At 45.5% G+C, this 22,462-nt stretch overlaps 2 protein-coding genes across 4 annotated transcripts; one reads left to right on the forward strand and one right to left on the reverse strand.

The window, feature by feature from the left end:
• The first annotated feature begins 3,170 nt into the window (after positions 1-3,170).
• On the forward strand, positions 3,171-12,881 carry LRRC59 (leucine rich repeat containing 59). 2 transcript variants are annotated; one of them, XM_079967480.1, is made up of 8 exons: positions 3,171-3,255; positions 5,225-5,380; positions 6,145-6,204; positions 6,900-7,058; positions 7,672-7,776; positions 8,900-8,972; positions 10,568-10,741; positions 11,860-12,881. In XM_079967480.1, the coding sequence occupies exons 2-8, from the start codon at positions 5,276-5,278 to the stop codon at positions 12,102-12,104; spliced, it is 921 nt and encodes a 306-aa protein (XP_079823606.1). In that variant the 5' UTR covers positions 3,171-3,255; positions 5,225-5,275; the 3' UTR covers positions 12,105-12,881. The 2 variants fall into 2 exon arrangements, with proteins under 2 accessions (XP_079823606.1, XP_079823607.1); XM_079967481.1 differs by lacking the exon at positions 3,171-3,255 and adding an exon at positions 3,283-3,577.
• Positions 12,882-13,721: 840 nt separating this feature from the next.
• On the reverse strand, positions 13,722-22,461 carry EME1 (essential meiotic structure-specific endonuclease 1). Of its 2 annotated transcripts, none has more exons than XM_079967418.1 (9): positions 22,331-22,461; positions 20,162-21,012; positions 19,804-19,931; positions 19,094-19,183; positions 18,285-18,397; positions 17,840-17,978; positions 17,496-17,611; positions 16,353-16,542; positions 13,722-14,523 (listed from the first exon to the last, which is right to left on the reverse strand). In XM_079967418.1, the coding sequence occupies exons 2-9, from the start codon at positions 20,961-20,963 to the stop codon at positions 14,347-14,349; spliced, it is 1,755 nt and encodes a 584-aa protein (XP_079823544.1). In that variant the 5' UTR covers positions 20,964-21,012; positions 22,331-22,461; the 3' UTR covers positions 13,722-14,346. The 2 variants fall into 2 exon arrangements, with proteins under 2 accessions (XP_079823544.1, XP_079823543.1); XM_079967417.1 differs by lacking the exon at positions 22,331-22,461 and adding an exon at positions 22,152-22,170.
• Between the last annotated feature and the right edge of the window lies 1 nt (position 22,462).

The raw sequence follows: 22,462 nt of genomic DNA on the forward strand, positions 1-22,462 counted from the left end.
AAAATTAGTAATTATGGCAACACAGATCAAGGATCAAATGGCCCATTCACACTCAGAAAGCATTCTATGAGTTACACATTAACAGCCATTCAAAGTAGGGGAATTTCCTGAGTGACTCTCACAAACTGAAGGACTGGCAGCCAAGTGTGTCAAAGGAGCACCAGTAGAATTGACAGAGCGGCATTTTAAATGTTTCCATGGATTCATAAAACATAAGGGCCATGCTGGATGAGGCCAAGAGGTGACTAGGGGAGTGTGGCATGTGATCATGCCTCTAGCCTAGGACCTCTGCCATACACACTACCCAGGTTTGCACACCAGAGAGGTCACTTTGACGCTGCTAATGCAGCAAAAACAACACAGGAGGCAGCAGTTGCGAGTTACTGGGTTTTCCACAGCCTCAGCAGGCGCTGTGATTCTCCAGTGGTTTGACTTCACCCCAAAGGCGCACTCCATTGTCTCCCAAGACAGACAAATGCTAACAACAGATCTGCCTCTTGAATTAAACTTTCAGGAAACATATTTGTTCCTCTGCTCTTGCCCTGCCTTCCTAATCCACATCCTTATAAAATAACAGCATGTGTGTTCTGCATCTCTAAAGCCCTTGATTTTTTAAAATGCCAGTTATTCTGAACATCTATGACTTAGTGCATGAAGAATCTTGTGTCCTCTATTAGCCATTCCTGCAGAAAGAATCCGGCTGTTCAGTGAAACTTCTAATGAACTGTGAAAAACAGTGGACATATTAAAGGGCTTGGGGATGCTGCCAAGCTCAGGGTCTGGCAAATTACAGCTGTCTGTGAAAGTACAGTGATACCTCGGGTTAAGAACTTAATTTGTTCTGGAGGTCCATTCTTAACCTGAAACTGTTCTCAACCTGAGGTACCACTTTAGCTAATGGGGCCTCCCGCTGCCGCCGCCCCACTGCCGTGTGATTTCTGTTCTCATCCTGAAGCAAAGTTCTTAACCTGAGGGTTAACGGAGTCTGTAACCTGAAGCGTCTGTAACCTGAAGCGTCTGTAACCTGAAGCGTCTGCAACCTGAGGTACCACTGTACTGGGCCCCAGAGCAGATTGGTATGGCTGTCCATGACTGGCTTCTGAATCAATTGTGTTATCATTTTTCTACTACTTGTATCTCCTCCTGCATTCTTCTGGTTGGTACGCTAATTCAGAGGATATGTCAAGTTTGGATAGTGAAAGCCCTTCGGTGAAAGAGGACAAATTAGGTCATCTCTAGCCTTACAAATGGGATGCGGGTGGCGCTGTGGGTTAAACGACAGAGCCTAGGACTTGCCGATCAGAAGGTCGGCGGTTTGAATCCCCGCAACAGGGTGAGCTCCCATTGCTTGGTCCCAGCTCCTGCCCACCTAGCAGTTCAAAAGCACGTCAAGTGCAAGTAGATAAATAGGTACTGCTCTGGTGGGAAGGTAAACGGCGTTTCTGTGCACTGCTCTGGTTCACCAGAAGCGGCTTAGTCATGCTGGCCACATGACCCAGAAGCTGTACGCCGGCTCCCTTGGCCAATAAAGCGAGATGAGCGCCGCAACCCCAGAGCTGGTCATGACTGGACCTAATGGTCAGGGGTCCTTTTACCTTTAGCCTTCTTTCCTGAATCAATTCACAGCGATGTCACAGCCTTTGCTTTGTAGACAGCAAGGAGCTTAACACTTCTGTCTCAGTAAATATTGTAATGTTTTAGGTAGTATTACATAACTCAGAAAGGTCTGGAAGCAGATTTTTCATGGTAGGAAATGAGCCACACAATGAACCAGAAAAGCCACCAAAAGCCACTGTAAACCACTTATGGTTCAGTTTTTATGAGTCCATAAAAACTGGAAACTACTGTGGAGACTGCTTTGTGTCATGAATGAAAAGCAATCCACCATGAACGCAGTAGGCTCCTCTTTCTTTCAACTCTCCCTTGTGCGAATCCATATACAAGTTAGAGATTTGTGAGAGGAAGAGTGACTGATGAATAAGCAGCCTGATCTTGGATTTGCTTGCCAGGAGCGGCCCATTCTGTTTTGTCACCTGATGTGAAACAGGAAGGTGTCACCCCAAAAGCCACACTTATTGGGGTCACACAGCAGCAGTGGCTTCCAGTGAGATGTCGCCAGAAGTGACAGCTGTGCAACCCCAGTGGCAGCAGGAGCAGGTGGGGCACCTAAGGGAGCACTGCCCCATGGGATCCCACCAATTTAGGCAGCTGCTTCATCCCACCTCACGGGCAGGCCGGCCCTGATGCTTGCTGGGAATAAATCCTACTGAATTCCATGGGGCTGATTCTGAACAAAGCATGCACCCTTTGAAAGAGATGTGTTTTGCTCCCTACCCCACTCACTTCGTGCCAATGTTTTGTCTGGTGTCTTCATTATACACCTTTAGGCGCCAGGCAAAAATGTTGCCCTTTAACCAGGCTTTTGGCTGATTGACATCCAATGCCCTATTATAAAATGTGTTGGGGAGGAGGACACTTATTGGGTTGATTTTGTTATGTATTTTGTGTTTTAATAATGTGATTTTATGTTGCAAACACCTGAGACCTGCAAGTATAGGGCAGTATACAAATTTAGTAAATAATAATAATAATAATAATAATAAGTGCTTTTTCCCCAGGGCACGCAATACTGGTACCTCTTTTTGTGGTTAAAAAGTGTGGCACATACTGTAACAACTTCCTCTTGAGTACCGGCACCTATTTTTCTAGAGGGGAAAGCACTAATAACAATAATAATAGACGAAAAGGCAGAAGACTGTGGTAAATGACAAGTTTCTGCCTTTCTTTCAATACTGCAGCTGGTTTCGCATCGTGCACAACATATCTGGACCAGCATATTTGCTCTTAAGTTGAAAAGGGGCACTCAAGTTGCCGAAGAAGGTGCTTCTGGTTTTTCTTTTTTATTTAATTAAGCAGTGGTGGGTGTAGGGGTGGGTGTGTATGTATCACAATTAGGCACCAACCTACCACAACTCTTCCCCTCACCCCGACAACGGCGGTAGCAAACTTGGCTCCCCGCGTCCACTCTTCTTAATCCTTACCTGTTTTACCTGCCTAGCGAGACCTCCTAAGCTTATTACCTCTGTCAGCCTCCAGAGGCCGCTATCGCGCCTTTCCCCACCCGACTTCCGCGAGGCGCTCTCGCCGGCTTCTCTCGCTGGTTCCCGGGGAAGGCGCTCCGAGAGGAGGCGGGTGCGGAAGTGGCTGGCACGGGCAGGAGAGCGTCAGCAGTTCCGCTGGAGGGGCGGGGGCGAGGTGAGTGAGGTGAAAGGATAGCGGGAGGGAGGGGGGATTCCTAGACGGGACACCCCCTGGCTGCCCGCTGAGTTTTGGGGACGCCTCCCTTCGCGCCCTTTTTCTTTCGCTCTTTTCAGTGCAGCAGCCCCGTAATGTGCGTGTCTGAGCCCCACGCCCACATTGCTTGCCTGCCGTGCTGGACGGCATAGAGGGAGGCGGAGGCAGAGCGAGGCGAGGCTGCTGACCGTGGGAGCCACGCGGGCGTATCCCGCCCCTGCGCCGGAGCTGGCGGGGTGGGAAACGTGTCTGCCGCGTGTGCAGGGGGAGTCTCTTGCGAGAGGTCCAAAGGGCAAAGATGGTGGAATGGGGCAGTAGGGTCGCCACCTGTCCTATTACAATGCAGGATTATCCCATATAAAAATTCAGGATTATCCCGAAAAAATTCTGCGTCCTGTATTGATCAAAGAGTTTTGTCCAGTATATCAGGTCTTCTCTCTCTCCCCCCCCCCCAAATGCACGTGTTTGAAATGGTGTGTGAAAGGTCTAGGGCAGTGTTTCCCAACCTTGGGTCTCCAGCTGCTGTTGGACTACAATTCCCATCATCCCTGACCATTGGTCTTGCTAGCAAGGGATGATGGGAGTTGTAGTCCAAAAACAGCTGGAGACCCAAGGTTGGGAAACACTGGTCTAGGGAGCCAAGCACAGATTTGCAAATCCGTGTGTGCAAGTGTGACAGATTCCAGAGGGGCCAACCTGTTAGGCTGCAACAGATTGTAATGGATTGCTTTGAAGTCACTTCAGCACCAGATGGAAAAAAAAGTTGCCCTGCCCTGTATTTTGCTAGAACAAAGGTAGCAACCCTAGGTGGGGAGAGTGGAGGTGTGACTTCTTTGCCCCAGTTTCACCCTTGGCACATTGAGTTGGCCAGGAGGAGTTGTTAGCCTAGGCATGGGGCCCCCGCCCCACGGCTTTTTATTTCTTGCTGACATTGGCTCTCTGCATTTAAACATTTCGTTGTCTGCTAGAGATGGAAACAGGTGTGATTTTCCCCACTGTGGAGATGCAGATGATGTGGGGGAGGAAAGCCACCTGCCAGATTTCTGTGCATGTCAACGATATTGGGTAAGGCGCAGAGAGCCTCTTATGAGGGAAGTCAGAGAAAAGGTGTTGATGCAATTATAAATTGATTTGTCTGTGAGCACCACATCCTCATGTTTTGCTCTGTCCTCCCAAAAAAGGAAACCGCAGGCAGGGCTTGGGAGCTGGCAGGGTTGATTCTGTGTGGCTGGAGTTACAGTGCCTCCATTTTCAGTGATATTCCTAAGTGCACTCATTTGGACTTTACCATCCAAGTGGCCATTCATTCATATGGGGAAATGTGGTGAGGGAGAAAACTGCCCACTGGTTTGACATTGGGTGCTGTGGCCCTCACTAAAGGGTCCCCTCCCAGGTGTGGTATAATGATGCATGGTACACAACTATGGGGGATCTTGCAGTATTTAATTTATGCTGTGGTCAGGGTTCACCTTCCACATGTTGGTTGGTGTCTGTTGCAATTATGTTAATGATGAGGAGGTCTTCTACTATGGTCAAGTGGATCTCTTTACAGTCTCAAACGTCAAGTGCAAGGTCTCCAACCTGTGCGCCACAGACTATACTGCAAATCCTTCCTCTGCTGCTTCGTGTAAATTTCAATAGTCTTGGCAATGGTCCAAAGGCAACTGAGCGCCATTGTGACCCTCTCTCCTTTTGACCTATACCTCCTTTTAACCTGTACTTTCCACCTGAGCAGGAAAGTCACGCCACCTCAACCATTTCCCACTGGCAATTAAAATAATAATAATTTTGACCTGTTTCTTTATTATTGAGAATTGGGTGCACTGCTTAAGAGTGTCCCAATCTTCATATAGTGTGAAGCTAACCATAGTAAACACTGTGGGGCTTGCTTACCAGTGAGTGTGTAGCCTTAATCTTTTTATCTCTCTAGGAACACAAGGGTATTCACCAGGCTCGTTGGGAGACTGCTGTATTGAAGATTATGGCAAAATCTGGAGGAAAAGGAGTGAATCTAAAAGACAAACTGGAGGGCAATGAGTTGGACTTGAGCTTGTGTGACCTGAATGAGGTGCCAGTGAAAGAACTGGTTGGTATCTCTGTAGAATAAGCCAGATAATTCTGTAATACTTTGTAGCCTGCATAAACGTACAGGCTCTTGTAAAATGGTAAACTGGTTAATCTGTTGCTCCGCCAGAATTTTAATATGTACTTTAAAAATATGCTTTCAACTAGCAGGGTCTCTGTGACCAGCCAAAAATGGATGGTCATTGGGATCAATCATACCGCTTCACCAAAGTGCAGCTGGTTTCGGTCTTCACCAGAAATAAAGGGATGCTTGCCGTGGTGAATGGATTGTAAGCAGGTAGCAATTTTGGATCCCGTTCCCCCCACCTTTGGAAAATAGGAAACAAATTGATAATGGCCATGTAGGCAGAAAGCTTTAGCTAGCAGGACAACCAGTCTACTTAAAAGACAAAAATAATTTGTTCCTAATTCATTTGACAAACCTTGTAATGAAATATTTAAATCAGCATCAACATGGAAGTGTATGTATGATAAAGAAGCATTTAGGTAATATAGCTAATTTAGTTAATTGAAGTTGTGGGAGTTTGATCCATATTGTGGCAGATGTAGACTTCTGAAAACTCCCATTTCTAGAATAAAGGTCCATGATGGGATACTAACATTTCATATGCCAATAGTCACTTTTAAAAGGTGTATTGTAGATCTATGTTACAATCCTAACTACACATGCTAGGAAGTTAAGCCCCATTGGTCAAGGCAGGACTTGCTTCTGAGGAAACAAGCATAGGATTTCACTGCTAAATTGCTTCTTTGATTCTTTTTCAGGCGGGGCTTTCCAAGGCTACCATTTTAGATTTGTCCTGTAACAACCTTACTACTTTGCCAGTAAGTTTCAACTGTATCCTATCTACAAACTTTTTATATAGAAACATGTATTATAATACAATCTCATCCTACTCTTTAATGCAGAAGGTGGACTGTACTTAAGTGTAGGATGAGATTGCATTATTATTTATTAACGTTCATACTACTTAAGAGGGTGAGACTGTATACATTTTTTATACATAGCACCTAATGTAGTAATAGCTGCAGTTCTCATATCCCCTAGTAAGAGTGAATGTTGATGCCACAGTCACTAGAAGGGCAATTTTGGCCAATGACTTATTGTAAAAGATAGATGCAAGTACAGCTACTTACTTTCAGAGAGCAGATACAAGTTTTGATGGCGGATACTTTCATCTCAAAATGGATAAATAGCTAGAGTAATGATGCATATCTTTGAGTTACAGGTCTCTCTACCAGGGTGTTGGGGAGAGATTGATACTAAGGGGCTTTGCGGTGAAAGGGTAGAACTGAAGGAACAATGGTTTGTTGTCTCTTTTCCCTTAGAAGATGCTTTGTGTGTATCTTCCTTTACTTGCAGGCCTAAGATTAGAGGGAATGGCTCCTTCACGTGAATAGCTTGGGTGAGAGACTGGGCTGCCGTAGGTCTTTGGAAATCCTTAACCGTATCTGTAACTGCTCAGCTTTGGGTTAAGAAGGTGGTTGGACTCTATTTCACTTGTGTTTTTTGGTTGCAGTCAGAATTCTGCAGCTTGACCCACCTGGTGAAATTGGACCTTAGTAAAAACCAGCTTCAGCAACTGCCTTCGGACTTTGGTCGCTTGGTCAACTTGCAACACCTGGACCTTCTGAACAATCGATTGGTTACCTTGCCAGTCAGTTTTGCACAGCTCAAGGTAACGTTTTCACTCTCCAGCTCGTGCATTAAGAAAGACATTGAGCTTCAGCTCACAACATTTTTGAGATTTATCTGAGGTTTACTTCCCTAGTGGAAATCAAATGTTCCTGGTGGCAGAGAGGTGAAAGTTCAAATCTTTATTGCCATTTATGCAGCTGCTGGCTCTGGAGAAACCTTGGTAGTTTGAGCAAGCTCTTGGCAAAATTGATCTACCTCTCCATGTGTGATAGTATTGAATGGCTGTCTATTCATGGTTTGATCTGTTAGAACAGCATTTCTCAATCTGTGTTCCATGGGGTTCCCCGTGAATGAAAAAAAGTAATGGCAAACAAGCATGCACTGTGTATTTCACTCAAGCAGTAGTCCTGGGAATCCTTATCCCTTCTTTCATTTTCTTGCCATGCTTTCCAGGGGTTAAACCAATAGCAGTTGGTGGAGTTGCTTACCTGGCTTCCCAATATACCTGGACATAATTTTCCATTCCGTCTTTTTGTTTTGCTGGTTTTTGTTAAACTTGGGGGGGGGGGAGTTAATAAACTTGTTTTTTTTCCAAAAAGAGAAAATCATGACAAATGATTTGGTCTCTTTTTCTCTGCGTTTCCCTTTTTCAGAACCTGAAGTGGCTGGATCTGAAGGACAACCCTCTGGAGGCTGCCCTGGCGAAGGTAGCTGGAGATTGCTTGGATGAAAAGCAATGTAAACAGGCTGCCACCAGGGTAAAGCAATTTATTCTCTGTTACTTTCCTTATCTATTCGGCTGACTATTTGTATTTATTCTCTCATGAATTTTTATGCATCCCAGTCAAAGGCTCAATTTGCGTCATAAACCAAAGATAAAAAAATAAACTCTAAACCTAAAAAGAAATGCACAAATAAAATCTGCATTCCCATTTTGAGGCCTATATCTATATATATATATCTATATATATATATCTATATATATATATATCTAATAAAACACTGCTATATACATTTGGACTAGAAATACCAAATTGGCTCAGAGCTTGTAGTGGGCAACATGGGAGGAATTTGGAACACATATTTTTACATGCAAGCATTAGGGTAATCAGAGTAGTACACTGTTGCACTGGTATCTATGTTCAGGATGGTGTTTTGGGTATGGGAAGAGATGTATGTGTTGTTGTTAGGTTGCTAATCTGAATACTACATCTGCCATTTTTACTCACTGGTATTCAAGAGCAAACAGAGAGGAAACTCCCTTTTTTGAAAGGCCATGTATTAGCAATTAACTTGTTGCTAGTTTTTAGGGGTTGGTGCCCTGTGCTGGCTTGCTTCATTCATCTGGAATTAGCTCTGCAGACATCCCTTGTTTTTGATAGGATTGGTCCTGTCTTTGGGGAACGAGGGCGCAGGACCACACAGCACTTGAATTTTCTAATTCTGTATAACTGGTCAGAAAGACCGCTCTTCTCAAAGGCAGGTTGGCCAAATCAACTGAACTTTCATAAACGTCTTTCCTTAGTTTGCCTTGGTTGTATATTAAATAAGATGCTGTTACAGTGGTACCTTGGTTCTTGAACGGCTTAGTTGCTGAACAAATCAGCTTCCAAATGCTGCAAACCCGGAAGTAAGCGTTCTGGTTTGCGAACATTTTTTGGAAGCCAAACATCCGACGTGGCTTCCACTTGAGTGCAGGAAGCTCCTGCAGCCAATCAGAAGCCATGCCTTGGTTTTCGAACAGTTTTGGGAGTCAAACGGACTCCCAGAATGGATTAGGTTCAAGAACCAAGGTACCACTGTACATCCCTTATGCTGGTTGTGGCTTCTCCCTGCTTCTTGTAATTGTGAAAGCTAATCACACGTCTTGAATCTCAAAAGGTACTGCAGCATATGAGGGCCATCCAGTCTGAGCTGGATCGTGAGAAGGAACGAAAACTACAGTTAGAGCGAGGTACGCTTAGTAACCCTAGTTCTCTTTCCATGCCCCATAAATCTGCTCTGGGGGTCTGGAGGAACCCCCAGAACATGTTTGGGTGGCATGCATGGGGAGGAGGGGGAAGTCTTGTTGCGACAAGTGGACCACATTCCCTACACACAAGCCCCACTAAATTCCACCCTCAGTATCTCCCCCTAACCAACTGCCGGGAGCCCATTTCACAAGAATTATCATGTGGCCGTCGGGGAGGGGAAATGATTAACCTGTGATGACCCTTCACCTTAGAAATGATCACATGAATCAGTTCTCTGTCACCAAGTTTATACTTAGTCTTGCATTAAAAAAATAATGTAATTGAAATGGAGACTTGTACATATTACGAGCATTATCCTGGAATCATTTCTGCTGTTATGAGTTGTGGTTCTTCCAGCTTTCCATTTGCTGTACTTTCGTAGGCACATTATCATCCAGTCTATTTGAAGCCATGTCGTCATTGCCCAGAAATTGGATTAGATTATCTTCAAGGCCATTCTATCTCTCTATGCCTATCCTATCCTTTTAAACAGAATAAACAGTTTCAGAGGCAGATGTTGGTTTAAACCCAGGTCAGACCCAGTTCGTATGCAAAGTGGAGGGTGGCAGGGAGAGGTCTGAGCTTTGGAGCAAAAGTGTGTCTGGATTTAGGAGAGGTGAACTCCTGTCCTTGCTCAGTGCCTGCCACCCTGCAGCTTCTTCATAGCCAAACCCCGATACCACAAGAGAGCAGACCCTGGGGAAAATAATGGAAAACAGAGGGGGAGTTTAGCACTCCTCAGCCACGTGTCACATGATCTTGTGATTGGATCCCCCGTTTCACATGTGATTGGGGAGAACTATGTATTTCATCCCCCTTGCTTGTCCCTCCAACACTTGCATTTTGGGTGTAACCCTCCACAACACTAATGAACTCAACCAAAATTTCCCAGGTGCCACTTCTGCCGTTCAGGTGTAAGATGGTTCATAATCCCAATCAGTAATCTGGTGCTACACAACCTTTTAGCACATTTAAACAACAGGCAGTACCTTTGGTCACAGTCCCTAAATGATTCTTTGGTATTACGGTACTTCTCTTAGCACACTGAACCGGTGATGCATTTAATATTTTCCTGTTGTGATCAGTGAAGAGAAACTGCTGCCTGTACTGGATGTACTTACTCCCTGTACAGTCGTACCTTGGAAGCTGAACGGAATCCGTTCCAGAAGTCCATTTGACTTCCAAGGTGCGGCTTCTGATTGGATGCAGGAACTTTCTGCAGCCAATCAGAAGCCCCGCCGGATGTTTGGCTTCCAAAAGAATGTTCACTTTCGGGTTTGCGGTGTTTGGGAGTCAAAATGTTCGACTGCTAAGGCGTTCGTCAACCAAGGTACGACAGTATTACGTTCAGCATGGCAGTAGGGCTTACAGGGTGCAAAACACAGGAGATTCTTCAAGCACCTTGCATCTGCAGCTCTCCTCCTTTGGGCGGGTCAGGGCAGCAACCACGGCCACATTATTGTACCAGATGCAGAAGTAAACGATGGAAGTGTTTTCTAGAGCGTATGAACATTTTCTGTTTGTATGGTATACTCAGAGCTGGAGAAGAAGCGTGAAGCAGAGCAGCGAGTGAGGGAAGCCCAAGAGAGGGAACTCCGGAAGCGGGAAAAGGCTGAAGAGAAAGAACGGCGAAGGCGGGAGTATGATGCTATGAGAGCGGTAAAGCAGGAAATGGCAAAACAATCAAGGAAAGAAAAAGACGAGAATCCAAGTAAGTTTTTATTATTATTATTATATTAAATAGTATGTGTGAGAGGGATGAATAACGGAAACCAAGAGCAGATAGCTTTGGTTTTTTTAAAAAAAAAACCTTACAAAACTTACCTTAATTAAACTTCATAAATTGGCAAAGGAGCAGGTCTGTAGCTTGGGGGTACTCCTGGTTCCAACTTTGCTACCAGAGGCTCAGTGGGCCTCGGGGACTAGGAATGTTTATTTTGAGCCCAGGCTAGTTTGCCAGCAAGGGTCCCTTTTGGACAGACATGATTTCCCCACTACACCCCCATGCTCTGGTAACTTCCAGATTGGATCATTGCAATGGCCTTTACACGGGACTGCTCTTGAAGATGACTCACAAACTTCAAAAAACTCCAAATGCAGCTGCTAGAGTTCCTTTTAGAGTTGACGTATATCCTGTTCTGAAAGCCTTGCTTTGGCTTCCTGTTCCTTTTGGAGCCCAATTCAAAGTGCTCGCATTGGTGTTTAAAGCCCTAAATGACCCAGGTTCCAAATATCTGAAAGAACGCCTCCTTCCTTACAGAACTCCCTCTGGGTGTTAAAATAAACAGAAAGGGCCCTCTTGGTCATTCTGACACCCTCTGATGTCTTTTTTTTTTTTTGGCAGGGTGGCTGCTGGGAGAGGGCATTTTCTATAGCAGCCCTTATGCTTTAGAACTCCCTCCCCACAGAGTTGCGCCTGGTGCCTTCATTGTATAGCTTTTGTTGTATGTTGAAGCCACACTTCTGTACCTTGCAGCCTTTAACACCTGGGATTTATTTTTAAAATGTACACACACACACACCCATTCTTATGATTGTAAATTGTTTTAACTGATTTTAAAGTGTTTTTATAATGTTGTACAACTGCCCTGGGAACTTATGGGAAGAGTGGGTAAGAGATTGAATTGTTGTTGTTAGATCTTGCAAACTTTGCGTTGTCGCCTGGTTAATGGTTAAGGCAAACCCAAACCATGTTTGGGCATCATTTAGATGCCAACAGTAGCCTCTGCTACTATTAAGGATGTTGCCTGCATTTACAGAGCTTGTGGAGTTGCCTGTTAAAGCATAATAAATAAATTCTCATTCTTTGCCCGTTCTTTGTTTCTGCAGAGGCCTTGCTTTCCCATCCATCCCACCCACCCCAGCACAAACGGTCCTGGTCCAGAGTCCTATTGAAGATGCTGCTGTTCCTGCTGCTTAGTGCCCTGAGTACTCTGGCTGTCTGTAAGGTTACAGAGCTGCAGCACCAGCCCGTATGCGTCCGTGTGAACATGCTCTATGAGGAGGCGCTGTCCCTTTTGCAAAGCCGCGAAATCCTTCGGAACGTACTGCAGCCGAACACCCAGCAGTCCTGAAGGACTCTTCCCCTTGCCAGTACCACCTCCTGCTGGTTTTTTTGCATCAGCGCAGCCAGGATTCCTATGGAATTAAGCTCTGGTGGAAATTGCCTTCAGCCATTCAACGCTGGGTTTGGTGGCCAAAGTTCAAACAGCGCCAAACCACTTGCCCGGGTCGCTTTGCTTCGACTGCAGTTCCTGCAGTAAATCAGAATTTATTGCCATTCCCTTACTCTATAGTGGATCCTTTCCTGGGCTGCAAAATACAGACTTGCTGGTCTGTATGCAAGCGAGGAGAGACAGTGCCCTTAGTAGCAGCCTTGCTATGAGAAGTGATACCTATTTTTGTCATCTTAAGAAGTTTTTGTATATGTTGTCTTTGAGTGTTACTGCTATAGCAAATACGTGCTCACTTTGGAAACAACTACTGTATCTAGGAGGACTGAATGTATTCATTCAGGGGAGAGTGGAGTCATGGTTAAGGTTAGCTTTCATATAAGCATATGTAATTTTTCTAAGCAGCTTGATGTTGGATTTGTAGGTGGAAACTGGTGGTTGTGGAATGTAAAGACAACCTACCTAAGGTATGCTGTTTTTCGAAAACGCATATCTACATCCACATCTGCCAATACCTAATTCTTCTCTCCCCAGATATTTGTATACCAGCCAATGGAAGTTTTATCAAAGTATTGTGAAATCTGCACCCAAGGTTTAGCAATTAACACGTCATTTCATTATATATATTTTTTGCTTTTTACATTTTTGAATTGGTTAAAAACAAACAAACCGGGTGCAGTTTCTGTGTCTTTGTGCCTAAGTGCTTTTTCCTGTTGTATCTTAGCTTGACGGTCTGTGCTCCTGAACATACGACGTTATTCCTTAGTGCGAGTTACCTGAGAAAGTTCTCTACTCAACTGTACTTTCCCCATTTGCTTGTTTGAGCAGGTAGTGAATAAGCAACACATTTGCCTTATCCTCTGCCATTGTGCAAAGGATCTAGTGTGGCGCACAGATCCTGCCTGCTACCCTTCAGTGTCCTGCTGGGTCAGCTTAGAGCACGAGTACCTCTCTTGCTCAGGCAGCTTCCACTACTGTAACTAACAGTTTTACCAGCTGTTGAAATTACCTCCTAGATTATATCTGGCAAACCCAGCAGCCTCCCTAGGGTAAAACCCCACCAAATCCAGTGAAACGTCCCGAGTAAATACACGTAAGATCAGAATGGAAGTAATTTGTGCAGAGTCTAAAAAACCAGAGGAGAAGCAGAGCTCTAGCATCTGCTAGTAGTGTAATTGAATCAATAGCTATATAGCACTATCAATGGGCATGTGCTTTACAGAGCGCAAGTCCCTCCTGGGCTGAGAGCTTGCAAGTTAAAATTAGTCACAGGAGAAACAGCAGATGAAAGTGGAGGTGGGGTAAGCAGGGAGGAAGAAGGGTGAGATTCTGCTAACTTAAAATGAGAGACTTGGTTCAGGTGGGGCATATGGACAAGGGGATTGCACAAAAAAGGCTTCATGGAAAAAGTGGGCCTTGAAGCGGGATTTGAAGTCACTGACGACATCCCAGGACAGCAAGGAAAGAGGGATTAGAGGACTTTTAGGTAGCTGAGAGTGGTGGAGATGCAACTTGAGATTTCTTTCCTGTGGCAAATTCCCGTAAAGCATTTAATATGTAAAGTTACATAACCCACATGCACAGCTCTAGTCAAATAGACATCCGTTACATAGTTTGTGCTTTTAAGGAGATTTAGGTTCTTATAACAACAAAAATTAAAAAATATTGAACGAATAGGACATAGCTATGAGTAAATCAATATTCTGTTTCTATTTTGGCACATGGGCACCTCTTACGTTCAAGTCAGAGTTGTTGAAGCCCAGCCTCTTTAGCAACGTTTAAAATTAATTTGACAAATTTCTGAATAACGTTGGTGTAGAACAAGCACTGCCCATCTCCTCTTTAGCATCCTTGTCTATCCTGAGTAGTAAGGGGGTAGATGCAGAGTGGCAGGGGTTGTGCCTGGGTTTTCTTTCCAAGATTGATAAAAGAACTACAACTCAATCATTCCTGGTTAGCCAAGAAATACTTGATTGCCTAATAAGGACTGTTGCAGGAATAAAGGGGGAAAAGTAGGAGTCCTTTCCGGGTGCCAAGCAGCGACACATTTGGTATTTTAAAAAAACGTTTAGTTTTAACATTTCTTCCCGCTATTAAAAAAAAGATTTGAATGAAGTTCTTACTTAAAATACATAGTTCAGCATCACCCAGTAGCATCCAGGGAAAGGTCAGGGTTATGGGAAGTCATCTGCAGATAAATCCGTTTGGATAACTCTGGGCCAACCCGCCTTGTAGTAGCTGTCACCCCATCGCCACGGCGGACAGGTATCTCTGCGAGGAGGTTGTGCCGCTCCTGTAGAGAAGGGCGGGTGTCATAGGCCTAAATGTAACACAGAAAGAACGTTACACATCACAAAATGCGATATATGAATAAACTTGCCGAATCAGTCTAAGATTGGTTTACTAAAGAAGCCAAGTATGTGCCATAGAGCAGCTGGCCAATATAGCCAGCCTGAAGTTACATTCACTTTTTCCCCAAGAGATGATTTATCCACCTACAATCCCGTTGCTGGGGCAGTTTTGCGACTTTGGATAATTGCACTTCCCATAGTAAGTTTGTAGTCTCGATAAGAGAGCAGTTGGCCGATTGATCCTTTAGCTAGTTACTCCTAGCCAAAGCCTCCCATTGCCTGCTCTCCTCCCCACCATCACGGTTACAGGTTTCCTATGAGCAAGGCTTTGCACAGCCATGCAAATAACTCAAGTGGCAATCAGCCACTCCCCAAGCCCACTGAATACAGCGTGAGCAGTTCTGTTACTGAGAGACTGAAAAAAACTGGGAGAAGTTGTATACTCTTGGGGGATGGTGGAGATTTGATGGAGGACTCCTGAGTTACAGACAGGGATGTCGGTCTCTCAGGGTGAGAGGCTGGGAGGAGCTACTGTCCTCTGTGGGTGGTAAGGGCCAAGAATTACTTTTAATTAAGAGAGGACTTTGTAATTTCGCTTACTCAATTTGTATCTTCTGTAGTTGTAATTTTACTGTATTATGGGAAAATCTAAATAAAAAGAACCTTGAAAACAAAACTGGAGAAGTAGGCAGATGGCAACAAAGAGACAACTCGGCAAGGGCCGCTGGAAAGGAAAACAGATCAGCTTCAAAAATGCAAAATGGGATATCTGGAGAGAAATACTTTGTTGTTGTTGTTTTGGTTTTTTAAAAAAAGGTGTAACGAGTCACCGTCTCCACTGAGAACAGTAGTAGTAGCTTTATAGTAAAAGGAATGCAAAGTTTGGTTAATGTTCAGAATGCTTTCCTGATCATGAGAGCAGTTCAGTGGTGGAGTGAACAGACGTCTAACAGGACTCTCTGCATCATACTGGATATCCCGTTCTAAGGCAGGAGGGCAGATTCACTGAAGCACAGGGGCTGCATATAGACAAGGGAGTAAGTCCACTACATAAACATGGACAGAAATGTGCTCTTGAATTGCTTCTGCAAAGAGCTGGGTACATTGCATGAACCTCTTGACGCATTGATGTGTTCCATCAAAACACATCTACGTATCCTTCAGTGGAATCTTTGCCTGTGCCATTTTCAAAGAACAATCTGTATCACAGATTGGGCAATATGTGGCTGATGTGAGGGAGGAAAACCAGAAGAGAGCCTAGCCCAGAAGCAGCTGCTTTTCTCAGGTTCAGTACTGGGTCAGACCAGGGGTCCATCTAGTTCAGCACCCTATTCTCACTCTGGCAGGACCCAAGTGCAACTGTGAATTGTGAATCCCAACAACTGGTATTTGAAAGCACACTGTCTCCCCAGCAGTGGAGGTAAAACCCGCTGCAGATGTATCGAGTCACATCTCTGGTTAGTTACTGAGGCCACAATCCTGTGCAGGCTGACCTGGAAGTAAATCCCATTATTAAACATAGTGGGACATAATTCAGGCTTGAACTGTTGCAAGCAACTTCCAACATCAATTACATTTAGCACAAGACTGGGTAGCCTGTACTATACAATGCCTAAATTCTAGATACAGAATAAGCTATTTTAAGTTAAAGTTACCAATGTATAATTGCTTCCAAGATCTGAGTTTCTGTGCTGAATACAGACTAGCTGTGTATTTTCACAGAATCTTGAGTGTGTGCCCATGCACAGAACGCTCACAACCTAGAATACAGTATTCCTTTGGCAGCAGAAGAGCATACCTGTTTCAGAAGGAGAGGAGATGGGTATTTGGCCACGATGGCATTGGCTGTCTCTAGGCTGACCCGGTTAAACTGCTGGATCTGCCTCTTCCAAACTTGCAGCAGTCCCTTTCCAAAGCGGTCCACCTTCATCCCCCCGATCCAGTCTCCCTCTAGGCAGAAGGAGAAGCTGGTTTTATCTCGTTCCCTTCTGCAAATGACGTGAACGAAAAACACAACAGAACAAAGTTATGGGTGTATTGCATCTAGCGCTTGTGTTCACCCTTTGTAAGGAAATTATCTGTCCACAGCAGAAAGCAAGGAAAGGAAGTTCTCATACCAAGAGTAAGTCTTTCCATGTGTCAAGCACACATTAGAAGGTGTTTGTTTTCACATTTCCATCTGAACATTGAAATGAGCTCTTCTTTCAGAATCTCAGCACCTTGCGCAAACACTGTCAGGTCTTTCCAAATACCAAGGATATTAAAAAGCATTGAAATCAAGAGCTTTAAAGTACACAAACTGAGTGTGTCAGTCACTTCAAGGAATTGAGCCTGCTTCGCATGTTACAGCAGGAGAAAAATTGTCAAGTTTCTACCATGGGTCTGACAACTCTCTCTCCTGTAACATATCCAGAGACTCTTTCTAGCTGCCAGGTATGCTCACTACGTGTTTCAAATACAAAGTGCACTTAAAATACTGCAGGAAACACACTGTCAGGCTGCAGTGGAAATTCCTGGCCCTCACTTTCCTCTAATGTGAAGGCCAAAGATGGTGGTGTTTGAGGCAGGAATTTGGAGAATGGGACTGCCAGACGTAGAGGATTGGAGACCACTACTGGCAGCGGAATGGAACAAATCCTTGCAGGAGAAACCCCAATCCTGGCAGGAATCAACAAACGCTTCTCAAGTAGTATCTGAAACTAAGGCAACAGGTGCTAAATGGGAGATTGAGCCAGATGGGAATTCCTGCGTACCATACTGACCCTTGAGATGCCAGTTAGACCCAATCAGGCCAGGAAATGGGCCCCATGGCAAAAATCAGTATTTTAGATTCCACCAGAAGGCACAGCACTCGGGAGAGAGCCCAGTGCCCACATAACCCAGCGGCACACCAGAAAGCGAAGCTGCTGAGATGTGCTCAGAGAAGTGTTTGCTCACTCACTTGAATGGAGCTTCTGCCACAGCCTTGGTGAACGTACTGGCAAAGTCGGCAAACTCCTTCCAACTTTCGAGGAGTCGAACTTGGATACCCGTCTGAAGCTGCAGAGCCACCAAACCCTGCAAAGGCAAAGGATGATGGTGAGAAAGGCAGCTTAGCTTTGGGATACGAGTCTCTGGCATCTCCTGCACCCTCCTGGTGATTAATAATAGTCTCCATCATCAGAGACATCACAGCATGATAGTATTTACTCATCAGCCAAGTGCCTGGGCAGGGTAGAATTTACTCTGGAGGAAGAAGCAAAACGAAAAAGCAACACATGGGACACTGACTCCATGCTCACTCACTTCTTCCACGTCCAGTCTCGACAGGTTTGGGATGGAATTTGCCTTTCCTCTCCGATTCCTCTGTTTGCTCTGCTCCTGGGCCTCACTGCCACTCTGCAATGCTTGCTGCAGTTTCTTCCGCGACTTAAGCTTGTGAGAACTGAGAGGACAAAGAACAAATGAACAGCCTGCGTTGGCGGTAACAACTATTTGCATTGCTAAAAATTGGCATTCCCAGTGGTAAAATATATATGCCCTGCAACCACAGACAGCACCACTGAGAAAGGTCCGGTAGGCACTGCATGTCTGCGTATGCTGCTCTGCTCAGATGATGCAAACCAGTGTTTGCTGTACCAGTTTGCATGGCTTTTCCTGTGACTTAGAGACTGGGGGATACTGAGGAGCCTATTGCCATGACCGTTCACAGTGGGGAGGCAGCATTCGGAAATTTCAGCAACATTCTAACCTGAAATATTTTTCTAGTTCTACTACAGCCAGGGCCAGAGTCTTCCCAGGGGTTTTCTTCATGATGTTTGCCGCAAAGCTCTGTAGAGTCTCAGTGGGCCCTTCCATGCTAACCTGGGGGCAAGACACATACAAGAAAACAGAGACTATATATTCCTGGACCAAAATTAAAACAACAAAGAAACCACCACCTCCAATTGGCGTTATAAGGCTCACATTCTCTCTCCGGACAAACCCATATGTACAGCTGAAGTTTCAGGTTCATGCACTCCCCAGTTTTTCAGAATGAAACAATGCCTGGGCCTCCTCCTATATGCCAAGGGTGTTGAACCTTTTCCAGCTCAAGGACTGTAATATCTTGTTGGGAACCATTCCAATGGTGGGCAGGGAAAGAGGCAGAAGTGGGTGAGTGTGTCTCTTACATCTATATAATAAAATAATAATAATAATAATAATAATAATAATAATAATAATAATAATTATTATTATTATTATTATTATTTTATTAGTGATACCCTGCCCATCTGGCTGGGTTGCCCCAGCCACCCAGGAGGCTACATTCCAGCCCTGCCAAAACCAGAGGTTCCTACACACAAACACGCACATCCCTCCATCCAGAAAGCAAGTGGTATTATCAGAGTTCAAGTACACATCACAACCAAGCAAAGGCACTTGATCACACGGGCTCGGCAGAGAGGCCTGGAGGACTCACTAGGCCTCAAGCCTGAACACTGATAGATTGTTTTTAAATAGATGGTGCAAGCTGCTACTTGGGTAGCAGTTAAGACACTACATCGTGAGTGACCTCACCTGTTTATTGTTATGGATCATAGCAACAAATTCTTCTAGCAGAACTAGGACTAGAAGGTTGGGTTCTTCTGTCCAGTTGTCTTCTTCAGCCTAGAGGAACAAACAAACATTTAAGGTGGGACAGTACAAAGGAGAGGGCTATTGCTATTAAAAAGAAACAAGGGATGTATAAACTGCTATGTATGCTCCAGAATGAGGAAGCCAAATTCTTGAAGGAGAGAAATAACCAACGAATGGGAGTGAAGAATATTTGTTAAACGGGCCTAATTCTGGCTACAGAGTGTGGGCAAGTTTGTGGGCAACGAAGAGAGGTATGTTGGGAGACCAAAAATGGGGAGGTCCTGGAGATCTTTTTCTAGCTACCAAATCAGAAAGCTTGATGGTCACTGAAAGGTTTCTAGAGGAATTCGTTGCCGCACTGCTCATATAATGCAACAGACCTCCTTTGATTGCAAAATTGTATGTTCCACAAGGCTCTAGCAAACAAACTGATAACTCTTGGCATATTTGCTCAGGTAACGTGGGGGATATTGCCGGAAATGGCGTTAAATGTACGCGACAAGCACCAGAAAGGTGGGTGGGAAAGGATGTGCTATCAGGGAGATCACCACAGGGATAGCTCAGTAACAGTTCAACTGCCTCCCACTATGACTTCAGCACTAGAGACAAGGGAAAAAAGGGGGGAAGCCTTTGAGGAAATGCAATCCTACCTGACCTAGTCCAGTTTTCCTTCTCCAGGTGATACTGCAAGGAACAACTTGACTCTCAATCACACAGCTGCACTCCATTGCCTGCAGAGCGGTAAGCACCAGCCCGCCACCTTCAATCTGTAATAGACCTAAGGAGAGGACAGAGATCAGCTGCAGGGCCAGTTCAATACATTTCTCTTGCTGAAGATCCTCAGGTGACTCCGAGCAAACTGTGGGGCTTGCAACAGCTCTGTTTCCCAACACACCCCTTGCATGAGCTGCCACGCTCCGCCAAATGGTAGGGCCGGCTCCAGGACATGGGTCCATTGGGAGGGCAGGCAGTTAACACCCAGCAGAGCTAAAAGTGAAGGGGCAGTACCTGGATCTAGGACTGCTTGGATGTGTTTCAGACACTCTTCTGGCCTCTGGGCCTTCCACCGGTTAGCAAGGGCCTTCCTCCTCTCTCTTTCCTGCTGCTGCAGCATCTTCTGGGTTTCCCGCTCATTTGTCCTCTGCCGGGCTTTGCCCAGTTCCTCCTGGTTGCGCTTTGTTTTCCTCTGAAGAGGCAAAGGTTTCAGGCTTTCCTCTGCCGCCTGACAGCTGCCATTTTGAACCAAGCGGTCAGAGACACAAACAGTCGGGCAAAGCACAGTCTGTTTCTTGGGATCCAATGGATCCAGTTCCTGGTCGCTATCTGACAGTTCCCATATACTGGGTACAGCCCTTCCCTGGGTTCCTTGGCATCTGGGTAGCTGCGACAGCCGCCCGCAATCTGTGACCGCTTTCTCATCAATGGAGCAGAGTCCATTTCCTCCAGCGGATTCTCGCTTGCTCAGTTCCCGGATCCTAGTATACGAAGGACAAGCGGAGGAAGGCTCAGACGTCAAAAGCTTCCTCTTGAGCCTTTCAGCCAAGGGAATAACTTCCTCCTCACTCTCGCTGCTGAGCTGCACTATCGCTTTCAGACAAGTGGGAGCCCTGGCCGAATCCTGGCTGCCACGTGGTTTTTTCCAGGCAGGAGAGGCCACGGACGAATCTTCCGAGTCTGAGCTGCAGAGCACAACCACATTCTCTTCTAGAGGAGGAGTTTGGACAACGCTTTTTATGCTTGGAGGCTGCTGCTTCAGGAAATCAAAGGTTGGCAGCTCCTCATCATCACTGTCCCCCAACTCTGGGGACATGGTGTTCAGCCTCACGTGATGAGCAGAGTGCCAGGGAAATGGAGACCGCCTGAGGGAAAAAAGCGCCAAGATTTAGTCGAAACGACAACAGTTGCAACCTCTTAGGCACGAGAAGCAGACATTGGGCATCATCATTCCCCCACAGCAGCCTTTGCCAACTTGGGGTAATCCAGACATCTTGGACTACAATTCCCATCATCTGGCTGAGGCTGATGGGCATTGTAGTCCAAAAGATCTGGAGGGTCCTAGGTTGGCAATGGCTGCCCTGGGAGCTTGATGAGGTTCCCCTTCCAGCAGGAAGAATCAAGAGCTGTAGACTGTGCAGGTGCTTGGGAGAGAAGAGAGGAAAACACCCACAGACCCAAACATCTGGGGCTACCTGGCCCCAGCAGCTAGGTAGCACATGAAGGGGGTGAGTACTGACTGCCACTCCATATGGTTGCCGCAGAATGTGAAAGAGCAAATACTGTAGTATCAACGATAGTAATATTGAAAGCCACAGGCCTGGACATTACACTCCCCCCACCTCCTTTCATGATGTATTACTGAATTTAAAAAACAAAACAAAACAAAACCCTTTATGTTTTTTATTTATTTCATGATTTATAAGCCCACTTTCAGGGCCAGCCTGCTCAAAGAGGTGTACAATAGCATGTTTTAAACAATACAAGAAAACCACACCATAAATTACTAAAAACACCAACAAACTAAAACAGGTAACGAAAGCTGCAGTACTTTGTGAATCTATGACTTTTATTGCAATTGTGCTGCTTAGCTTATTTTTTTTTAGTTGTTTTGTTACTGGTGCTTTATAGATCACAAATTATTATTATTATTATTTAAGGATCGCTGATCTGGCTGGGTTTCCCCAGCCACTCTGGGCGGCTTACAGCATATCTAAAAACATAATGAAACCATCAAGCGTTTAAAAACCTCCCGATGCAGCGCTGCCGTCAGATGTCTCCTAAAAGTTGTGTAATTCTTTTATCTCCTTGGCATCTGAATGGTTTTGTTGATTATTTTGTTCATTATTCTATCTATGTTGTGTCTGTGATGTCCTGCAATGGTTTTTTCTTGATTTGTAAGCCGCTTTGCGATTCACCGGGAACGAAAAGCGGCATAGAAAGGTAAGCAAGCAAGCAAGAACCCCCCGTGTGTCCTGGGCGGGGGCGCCTTCAGAGGACCCACCGTGTCAGCCCACCTTGGGGTCGGTCTGAATTTCATCCCCGGAGACTCGTTTTTCAACAGTTGAGTCCCTGGAATGCTGAGCGAGAAGCTAGGAGGAAAGTGCTTCTGAGCCCGTGCAGAGCGCCTTCCTCCCCCTCAACCCACCACCCCCAGCCTCTTTGGAAAGGGAGGAAGGGTACCTCTCTCTCTCTCTCGGCTCAGAAACAGAAGCAGCCTCTCTCCTCCTCCTCCTCCTCCTCCTATTCCTGGCCCGCAGCAGTTGGGATGGAGCCCGGGAATCGGAGCCTCATTCAAACGCGGCGCTTCTCCCC

This window comes from Podarcis cretensis (genome assembly GCF_951804945.1).
Source record: "Podarcis cretensis genome assembly, chromosome: 2".
Lineage (NCBI taxonomy): Eukaryota > Metazoa > Chordata > Lepidosauria > Squamata > Lacertidae > Podarcis > Podarcis cretensis.

What these genes read in the sequence shown, in the direction of transcription:
- LRRC59 (XM_079967480.1), top strand. Translation starts at nt 5,276, where the DNA reads ATGGCAAAATCTGGAGGAAAAGGAGTGAATCTAAAAGACAAACTGGAG. An exon ending in ACAACCTTACTACTTTGCCA is followed by an intron (nt 6,205 to 6,899) that starts GTAAGTTTCAAC and finishes TTTTGGTTGCAG; the next exon opens with TCAGAATTCTGCAGCTTGAC. An exon ending in TCAGTTTTGCACAGCTCAAG is followed by an intron (nt 7,059 to 7,671) that starts GTAACGTTTTCA and finishes TCCCTTTTTCAG; the next exon opens with AACCTGAAGTGGCTGGATCT.
- EME1 (XM_079967418.1), bottom strand. Translation starts at nt 20,963, where the DNA reads ATGTCCCCAGAGTTGGGGGACAGTGATGATGAGGAGCTGCCAACCTTT. An exon ending in GAACTAGAAAAATATTTCAG is followed by an intron (nt 17,979 to 18,284) that starts GTTAGAATGTTG and finishes TTGTCCTCTCAG; the next exon opens with TTCTCACAAGCTTAAGTCGC. An exon ending in CGAGACTGGACGTGGAAGAA is followed by an intron (nt 17,612 to 17,839) that starts GTGAGTGAGCAT and finishes TTGCCTTTGCAG; the next exon opens with GGTTTGGTGGCTCTGCAGCT.